At 47.9% G+C, this 10,000-nt stretch overlaps 1 protein-coding gene and 1 pseudogene across 13 annotated transcripts in view; one reads left to right on the top strand and one right to left on the bottom strand.

The window, feature by feature from the left end:
- The window catches only part of arhgap23a (Rho GTPase activating protein 23a), a 66,699-nt gene extending 59,596 nt beyond the window's left edge, over positions 1-7,103 (top strand). For 9 of the 11 annotated variants that reach the window (XM_081711610.1, XM_081711608.1, XM_081711607.1 and 6 more), the window contains 7 exons: positions 1-52; positions 319-408; positions 676-801; positions 1,028-1,069; positions 1,156-1,249; positions 4,461-4,492; positions 4,696-7,103. The exon at positions 1-52 is cut by the window's left edge and continues 22 nt beyond it. In XM_081711610.1, the coding sequence (XP_081567736.1) occupies positions 1-52; positions 319-408; positions 676-801; positions 1,028-1,069; positions 1,156-1,249; positions 4,461-4,492; positions 4,696-5,910 (1,651 nt within the window). In that variant the 3' untranslated portion in view covers positions 5,911-7,103. Of the gene's footprint in view, positions 53-318; positions 409-675; positions 802-1,027; positions 1,070-1,155; positions 1,250-2,417; positions 4,223-4,460; positions 4,493-4,695 lie in introns of those variants that run through there. The other 2 variants (XM_081711612.1, XM_081711613.1) reach the window with 2 other exon arrangements.
- LOC113588896 (protein HEXIM1 pseudogene) lies at positions 6,796-9,318 on the bottom strand (annotated as a pseudogene). Of its 2 annotated transcripts, XR_014122945.1 has the most exons (3): positions 9,227-9,316; positions 7,776-9,133; positions 6,796-7,532 (listed from the first exon to the last, which is right to left on the bottom strand). The product of XR_014122945.1 is annotated as a protein HEXIM1 pseudogene, transcript variant X2 (transcript). The 2 variants fall into 2 exon arrangements; XR_014122944.1 differs by having other exon boundaries at positions 7,680-9,318.
- Between the last annotated feature and the right edge of the window lie 682 nt (positions 9,319-10,000).

The following is a 10,000-nucleotide window of genomic DNA, read 5'->3' as shown; positions in this document are numbered from 1 at the left end:
GGCCAATCGCCTGCCCAACCCCAGTGACCGGCTGAAGACCCTGAAGAAGCTGGTGAGTGTGGAATGTTCACCAGTGCTCCCAGTATACACACACACACGCACACACGTACATGCACACGCACACACACACACACACACACACACACACACACACAAGTACATGCATGCACACACACACACGCACGCACATCCACACCTCTTCTGCTTTAGATTCCATTTCCCTGTAGTCAAAATACCAACCCTTCACATCTTCATTCTGTATGTAATGCCTGTGTGTGTGTGTGTGTGTGTGTGTGTGTGTGTGTGTGTGTGTGTCAGATCCATGATTTGCCAGTCTATTACTTCCACACACTGAAGTTTCTGATTGGTCATCTGAAGACAGTAGCAGACCACTCTGAGAAGAACAAGGTTAGATTTGTGTGTGTGCATGTGTGTCTGTGTGTGTGTGTTGTTTTACCTTTGAGTGTGGGTGTGCCAACAACCTTATATTAACACTTATATTAAGGTCTAAATTTGTAATTTTAGACCTTAATATAAGGTTATTTCAGAATGTTGAATTGGACATACAGCTGTAACTCTGTGTGTGTGTGTGTGTGTGTGTGTGTGTGTGTGTGTGTGTGTGTGTGTGTGTGTGTGTGTGTGTGTGTGTGTGTGTGTGTGTGTGTGTGTGAGCAGATGGAGCCTCGTAACTTGGCACTGGTGTTCGGTCCCACTCTCGTGCGAACATCGGAGGACAACATGACAGACATGGTCACACACATGCCCGACCGCTACAAGATCGTGGAGACTCTCATCCAGCACGTAAGCCCTGCCTACTACATCCAGCAGCCAATCCTGCAGTGCCACATCATGTTATTCAAATAGCCTACACTGTGCTTTTATACTGACCAGTTTCTGTTCTCTCTCTCTCTCTCTCTCTCTCTCTCTCTCTCTCTCTCTCTCTCTCTCTCTCTCTCTCTCTCTCTACCTCTCTCTCTCTCTCTCTCTATCTCTATCTCTCTCTCTCGCTCTCTGCCGGTGTGCGCAGTATACCTGGTTTTTCAGTGAGGAGCACGAGAAGGATGATAAGGTCAGATGAACGTGGTGGATCTCCAGTCACTGGTACATGAGTTCTGTTTGTCTGGGATGTTTGCTGAATGGTTTTGTTTCCCTCAGACACCAGTGGACGCCGAGGATGTCCAGCCTGCCCCCAACATAGACCACCTCCTCTCCAACATTGGCCGAGCCTGTCTCCTAGGGGAGGGCTCAGGTGAGAGCCCGCCCAGCCTCCCGGCCTGACCAATCACAGCACAAGTCTAGATCAGTTGACTAATGCTACATTCTGGGATTGGATGAAAACTTTCCAGCTGGAAGCTTAAAATTCTTTATATGACTTGAATGTGTCATCAGTTTGGATCAATAAACCAAAATGTCTTTAGTTTCAGAAAACTGAAACTAACTCATTGATAGTGACTTACTAATGTGAGAGTGTAGAGCTGAGGATGTAAGATAGATACTGCGTTAGTGAGCAGGTCTGAGTGAGTCTGATACTGCGTTAGTGAGCAGGTCTGAGTGAGTCTGATACTGCGTTAGTGAGCAGGTCTGAGTGAGTCTGATACTGCGTTAGAGAGCAGGTCTGAGTGAGTCTGATACTGCATTAGTGAGCAGGTCTGAGTGAGTCTGATACTGCATTAGTGAGCAGGTCTGAGTGACTTTGATACTGCATTAGTGAGCAGCTCTGAGTGAGTCTGATACTGCGTTAGTGAGCAGGTCTGAGTGAGTCTGATACTGCGTTAGTGAGTAGGTCTGAGTGAGTCTGATACTGCGTTAGAGAGCAGGTCTGAGTGAGTCTGATACTGCATTAGTGAGCAGGTCTGAGTGAGTCTGATACTGCATTAGTGAGCAGGTCTGAGTGAGTCTGATACTGCGTTAATGAGCAGGTCTGAGTGACTTTGATACTGCATTAGTGAGCAGGTCTGGGTGAGTGATACTGCGTTAGAGAGCAGGTCTGAGTGAGTGATACTGCGTTAGAGAGCAGGTCTGAGTGAGTCTGATACTGCGTTAGTGAGCAGGTCTGAGTGAGTCTGATACTGCGTTAGTGAGCAGGTCTGAGTGAGTCTGATACTGCGTTAGTGAGCAGGTCTGAGTGAGTGACTACGTTAGAGAGCAGGTCTGAGTCAGTCTGATACTGCGTTAGAGAGCAGGTCTGAGTCAGTCTGATACTGCGTTAGAGAGCAGGTCTGAGTCAGTCTGATACTGCGTTAAAGAGCAGGTCTGAGTCAGTCTGATACTGCGTTTGAGAGCAGGTTCTAATTGGTATGTTGAGTGCTCTGCACTTTTCTGTTTGCATTTTCTGTTTTGTGCAATCTCTCATTTTTCTCTCCTCTTTCTCTTTTCATCTCCCTCGTTCTTTCTCTGTACATTTTCGTGTCTTTTAGCTGAGCCTGTGGATCAGTCACTGCGGTAGGATGGGTTTTGCCTGCGATACCCTGTGTGTGTGTGTGTGTGTGTGTGAGTGTGTGTGTGTGTGTGTGTGTGTGTGTGAGTGTGAGTGTGTGTGCGTGCGCGTGTGTGTGTGTGTGTGTGTGCGTGTGTGTTAAGGCTGTGGGTGTGTAGAGTTGAGTGTCTTTGAGGGTGTTGCTATGGAAACGCGCGTCATGTGTGTAGCGGTGTTTCCGTGTCCCTGACAATCCTGCGCTGGCTTCTCACCTGGCTCCTTTCATGGGTCGATGTCATCCGTGCGTGACGTGATGTCATCAGTGTGCGCAGTTCTTCCCTAATGCTACCATGTTGGACCGCTTGGCTTCTTTTGAAGATCCTGTTCACACCTGAGTGTCATTTAAATGTGACTCAGTTTAGCAAATCAGTTCAGTGAATCAGTTCGTCCTGCAGACACTGTTTGGTGTCTCTCTGGTGTGAACAGTGTCACATGTCGGGAGGCTTTAACCATGAATGACAGACACAGAGGCGAACACACGACATGACATTATAAACACGACACGGCATGACATTATAAACACGACACGGCATGACATTATAAACACGACACAAAATTATAAACATGACATGACATGACATTAGAAACATGACATGACATGACATTATAAATACGACACAAAATTAGAAACACGACACAACATTATAAACACGACACGGCATGACATAAACAACACAAAATTATAAACATGACACGACATTATAAACATGACATGACGACATTATAAACATGACACGACGACATTATAAACATGACACAATGACAAACACGGAATAGCAAACACAGCATGATTTTACAAACTCAACACGATGACATTATAAACATGACACGACATTATAAACACAACACAACATATAAACATGACACGAAGACATTATAAATACGACATGACATTATAAACAACATCACATTATAAACACAACATAACATAAAACTTGACAAGACATAAACACGACACGACAACATTATAATCATGACATTATAAACATAACATGACGACATTATAAACACAACACGACGTGATAAACATGACGCAACATTATAAATATGACATAAACGACATAAACATGACAACCTTATAAACACGACACGGCATTATAAACATGACACATAACATTATAAACATGACACGAATTTATAAACACGATTCGACGACATTATAAACAACACGACATGACATAAACACGACACGGCATGACATTATAAACACGACACAAAATTATAAACCTTACACGACATGACATAAACATGACACGATGACATTATAAACACAACACAAATGACAAACACAACATGATGACATTATAAACAGCATGACTTTATTAACAGGACATGACATTATAAACACGACACGGCATGACATTATAAACACGACACGGCATAACATTATAAACATGACACAAAATTATAAATACGACATGACATAAACTCGACATGACATTATAAACACGACACAACCTTATAAACATGACACGGCATTATAAACATAACACGACAAGGCATGACATAAACATGACACAACGACATTATAAACACGACATGAAATAAACACACAATATGACGTTATAAACACGACATGACATAAATGCGACATGACATTATAAACATGCAACAAACACGACACAACGGAATTATAAACATGACACATTATAAACACGACATGACAACATTATAAACATGACATGACAAACACGACATGCCATAACATTATAAACACAACACGACGACATTATAGACACGACATGATGACATTATAAACATGACACGACGACATAAATACATGACATTATAAACACAGCATGACATTATAAAACACGACACGGCATTATAAAGACGACATGACGACATTAGAAACACAGGAGGAGCATTAAATGGTGGCTATTCTATGTCATTTCACACGCCTCTGTGCCTCTCATTTCTTAAAAACGTGCCCCAATATCATATTTATCTCTCTCTTCTCCTTTCTCTTTGGATCTTTTCATAGACTCAGCCAACAGTGACTCAGTGAAGTCGAAGGTAAGGATCAGAGAAGCTTTATTCCCACATTCAGTCGGTGTATGACCGTTAACTTTCTATATACCATAATCATTTATTTTAAATACTTAGAATTCCCCTGATTTAATAGTATGTAATTATATCTGAAATCTAAATTTAGTTTATATTAACTTTGGTTTATTGTGACCTCCTAAAATGACCTTCTGACCTCTGACATTTACCAGGGTTCAGGGGGGTCGAAACGTGACCTCACAGCCAAGGACTTCCTGGCGACGCTGTCCATTATGTCAGCCATGGCACGCAAACGCAGAAAACGACCCAGCGCCCGTTTTCTGGGTTCCAGCACCGATGACGAGTCTGAGCAAGAGCCAATCAGAGCTGGCCTCTCAGGGGAGGGTGGTGGGAAGGGAGTGGAGCCTGGGGAGTCTGACAGCGCCCCCTGTGCAGAGGCAGAGGAGGATGAGGAAGATGAGGAGGAAGACGAGGAGGAGGCAGAGACGGAGGGAGTGCGCAAAGACGAAACTTGTCCCAAAATGCCTTGTGGTGAGGAGTCGCAGTCCATGCTCCTGAGTGAAGAAGAGGACCAGAGGTCAGAGGTGAAAGGTCGTGGCTGGCGAGGGGAGGACGCACGCTCCATTGTCTCAGGTTACTCCACCCTCTCCACCCTGGGGCGGAGCTTAGAGTCAGAAGGGCGGGGCGAAGACGCAGACGACGAGCAGAGTGAACTGGTGAGCGAGACAGACAACGAGAGCGGCTTCGCTTCGCGGTCCCTTACACAGGAGCGGCCGGCGAAGCACACACCGTCGCCCCCGCGCACACACTACAAACCATGCGCCCCTGCTGCCGACCCCGCCCCCAGCCGCACTCTGACTCCGCCCACTCCTTCTGCACGCCCCACCCCCGAACAGGAAGCAGCGGGCGAGGGCCCAGCACGCCCCGCCTCCTCCTCCTCCTCCTCCTCCTCCCAGCGCCTACACACACGGCCCTCCTTCAATTCCCACCGTCTCATCCAGTGCGACACCTTAGCGCGCCGTCGGCTAAAGACGGTCAAAGCCAAAGCTCCTTCCCTAGACCTTCCAGAACTTTCCGCTTCCGAGGAGGACCCGCAGCCAGGCCTGGCTTCGCCCTCCCTCTCCCAGTCGCCCGGAAGCAGAGTGCCCCCTGCTGCTGGTCGGGAGAAGCCCCCCAGCGCCGAGCCGTGCTCGCTGGCGGAGCAGGTGCGCGCTCGGCTGATGGGCTCGGCCGAGGAGCTCCGCAGCGCGGGACGCCGGACACCACTCTCGCCCGAGACGCGCAGGAAGAGGCGCGCCTGGAGGAGACACACTGTGGTAGCCTCGCCCACCGAGGCCTGCAGCAAGGCCCCGCCCCTCGCTTCCGCCGGCGACTGCACAAACAACAACAGTAAGGCTCCTGCACTGGCCGCTAGCTGCGTTCTCTGAGCATCCTTCCTGGAGAACAGCCTCTCCCCCTGCACATCGGGCTCCGCCTACCACCCGGTTTTGACGAATGTTTGTGACAGCAGAGTCAACGACAATATAAGAGCTGGAGCTTTGGACCTGCTGCGTGCGTGTTTGTGTGTGTGTGTGCGGATAAACCCAGACGACAGACTCAGTGTCTGACTGTTTGTGTTCAGGCTTGTTTGTGTATCTTTCCTGCTCCCTGCTGTGCATGCAGGAGACCCTCTAACGTCTTATGGGTCTTATGGGTTGCCAAAGTTTTCTTTACTCTCGCTTTATCATTCTTTTCACAATGTAGCAAAGGGGCGTGGCACAAACAGATCTGACCACACCCCCTTCTCTCAGCACCAGGTGTGAGTGCTCCAGGGCTTAATGTGTGCTGCTGCACAGTAGTACCAGAGGAAACATGCCTACCACCTCAGTCACGAGGGGAGGGCCTGCCAAACCAGACACACACACACATACACACACATACACACACACACACAACTAGTGCAGTATTAGTGAAAGTGTTTTGCTAAAAGGAAGAGTGTTGAAACCAAACACCATTGACCCTTGACCTCATGCATGTTACTTCAAGAAACCACAAGACGGGAATTTGTGGTGTGTTCGCAGGCCGAGCAAGGAGCACTCGATCTGATTATATCTTCACCTGTGTGTGTGTGAAGTGTGTTTTTGCATTCCACTATTTTGTAATATTTGTACAAACCCTTAAGTTAACCTTGTAAATATACATATTATATACATATTTGTTTTTACTTTTTTTTTTTTTTAGTTTTATATGGTTTACAACCACTGAGGTGCACCGTCATTTATTTCAAGATGTTACTTGAAAATGTTTTTCCTTAATGTCTTGCTTTGAATAGTGTGTGTGTGTGTGTGTGTGTGTGTGTGTGTATATATATATATATATATATATATATATATATGTGTGTGTATGTGTGTGTGTACTTTTATTTGGAATTTTGGGGTTACCCATTTTAAAGGAAAACAGAATTAGACTCCCAACAGATTGGTCTTTATTTTGTCATAAATGGCCTTTCTCTGTGACTTACAAGTACTATGCAGAAATCTTATACACCTCAGTGCAAAGAGAAAAACTTTAACCTGCAAAACAGTGTCTGTCCAACAGTCTGTCATATGCTGTAATAAACTCTTTATTGCTGGGCAGTACAGCGCTGCACGTCGTTGGTCCAGTTTGTTAAGACTCCTACGCTGCTGTCACACTGGAATTGCTCACGAGTGTCTGTGGTTTTCATCAATTTCTCTATCACTTTTATGGGTCTTTTATTCTAGAAATATACTTTTATTCTAGAAATATTCTTTTATTAAAGAAATATACAGTGTAGAGACATTTAATTGAGGAAGGAAATGACTAAGGCTGACATTCACGCACCACACGAGAAACGATGCTCGTTGTCCATTGCATGAATAGTTCTCCCATTTCCCACTTCTTCGCTCTTGATTTCACTGTGCAGAACTGAAACTCCTGAAGTTCTGATTACAAACTACACTTAACTGCCTTTTTAAGATACATTCTGTCGTTACGCCAAAGCTGTAGACAAGATGCCCAACGTCTGTCCTGAAGGGTCTCCTGTTTCTTTCTATAAAATACAAGTCACATAAGGAGGAAGAGGGTTAATAGACAATAATACTGTACCTTCCAGAATAAACATTCTGAAGAATCCAGACGTGTGCTAGAAAACTGCCACCTGTACTAGCGCCCCATAGTGGCCAGTCCTGGAACTCACCACATACAAGGTCAACTGGTGAAGTAAAAGTGTTGCTGATTCTCTGTTTGCAAAGAGCACATCGAAGTGATTACTGAAGCCTCAGGGATGTAATACCTTAATAATACTCCGTGCGCTCCTGTTGGCTCGCGCTGCTGACACACCACCACCTCCCAACACAACGGAGGCTGAGTGCCAGGACCTCGGTACCCCCGTTTCCTCGCACTGGGACGGATTTGTGCGTTAGAACTTTAGACTAGGCAGTGGCTGGGCAGTGTAATAACGTAATTTTCGGGGGTTGACTGTCATGTTCCGCTTCAAAATAAAGCAAAAAAAACACCACAGGTACGTTCTTATTCCAAACCCGGTAATGGAGTAGCACAGAGATCTTTAGGTCATAGTTCACCGAAGCCCAACGTGCTTCAGATTCCCGTCTCACGGATCACGGCACGACTAATTACTTAATTAGACGCGCGTCCGTCTCCGAAGCCCTGCAGACGGAGCTCTCCGTTTTGCGCGCGCAGCGCATCTAGTTCGCTCTCCAGCGCTCTGACGCGCTCCGTGCCGGGCGCGCGCAGTCGCGCGTTCTCCTCCTCCAGACGGGACATGCACTTCTCCAGCTCGAGGTACTCGCGCACGAGCTCCTGTTTGCTCATGCTCTGCAGGCTCTCGGCGTGGTACTTCTCATACGTCTCCGAAAAGTCTCGCTGGAGGTATTCCCCCCGCGCGTGGCCCGATGTCCCGCCGCCGTCGCCGTCTCCATCGTCTGCCAGGTCGTGCGCGCGGCAGGCCCCGAGCAGACCCCTGCCGTGTATGTCTGGGTTGAGGTCGGGCTCCTCCCGGTCGTGCTCCTCCATGATGAACTGGGTAGTGTTGTAGGGTGCCACCGGCAGTCCTTTCGCAAACATCTCTGCCCGCGCGCGCCACGCCCGCGCAGCCTCGCGCTCATCGCGCGCTTTCCTCTCCTCCCACGAGAGTTTATAATAAGGTTTCCAGCGGCGCTTTTTCTTTGAGGGTCGCCGTCTGTGCCTTTTTTTGGCCACGCGCGCATCCGCACATGCGGGACTCGCCGCACTTTGCGTCTGGCAACGTGCTTCCTCCTCCGGTCCATCTCCGCTATCGCCGCCAGCAGCGATCACCTGCACGGTCAAAGCCGGCTCGGCCTCGTGCCCCTGACTGGGCCGAGACGTGGTCGCACGCTGTGGGCGTGCACGCACGGTTAAAGTCGCAGGACACGGGACCCGTGGCTCTCCGCGCAAGTTCTCTCCATCTGTTGGCTCACTCGTCTTTCCGTCTGAGTGCTGCTGGCGCGCCACATCGCGCCCCCTTGCGTCCGCTTTCGGTCCACCACTGCTGTGGACTGGAAGATGCTGCAAATCTGTAGCCGCACAAACTTGAGAAGTTTTGACGTTCAGCTCTTGCTTACCGTCCGGTCCTGACATCGCGTGCTGAATCCACCCGTGCAGTAAGACAAACTAAAACGCAAATCAAGTAAAGTAACTTTCTGCAAAGTGTTGCGCCGCTCATTCTTGACATTTGCAAAGTTCGTGCAACTCTCGTGCAACTACCTCCTCTCGTGCTGATATCCGTTAAGAGACTCCGCAGGCGACGGGGAACCAGCTCCCGGTAACCGTTTCGGCGGCGCGCGAGCGACCGTGCACAACCCTCACGACACTAGCGAGGGAGGAACCCGCTGCTTTTATATCGAGTGCGAGCGCCTTTTCAGGCCAGGCGCTCGTTCGTCTTGCTCACTCACACGGGAAATGTAGTTTCGAGGCGAATCGCTTACAAAGAAAACAGGATTAAGGAACTACCTATCCCAGCATTCCGCGGGCCCCCACTAGCCTCAAAGCCAATCAAAGCTCGCCGTACGTTTGCAAACCACGCCTCCCTCCCCCAATTTCCATTGGATAGAAATACGATCGTACTGTTGCTAAGATAAAAGGATAAACTATTTGGTCCGCACGAACGTCAATCAAACACTTCGCCCACCCCTTCAGAAACAAGCTGGATCCACTCAGAGAGTCCAAGTCGAAAACTCGGGGTTTCAGGACTGAAGAGCTTCGTGAGAATGTTAGGAGCTGTAAACCGAGAGTTAACCGGCATTGGCACTGGGTTCTACCCTCTAGCTGGATGTTTTTGACCCACTGCAAAATGAGTCCCACGTTAGACAATAAACAATTAAACTTTTAACACTGCATTGAACAACGCTTATTAAAACACTGAGACCAGTTGGCGATGGAAGGTCTCCATCTTCCCCCTTTCATGGAAAAGCGGGATTGGTTTTGGTTTGTTTACATTTTCACGGCAGAATTAACCGAAATATGTTGCTGCACTGGATT

This window comes from Electrophorus electricus, chromosome 3 (genome assembly GCF_041902795.1).
Source record: "Electrophorus electricus isolate QZ-2024a chromosome 3, ASM4190279v1, whole genome shotgun sequence".
NCBI lineage: Eukaryota > Metazoa > Chordata > Actinopteri > Gymnotiformes > Gymnotidae > Electrophorus > Electrophorus electricus.
Note: the sequence above shows the minus strand (reverse complement) of the source record. Positions and strands in the feature narration are given on the sequence as shown.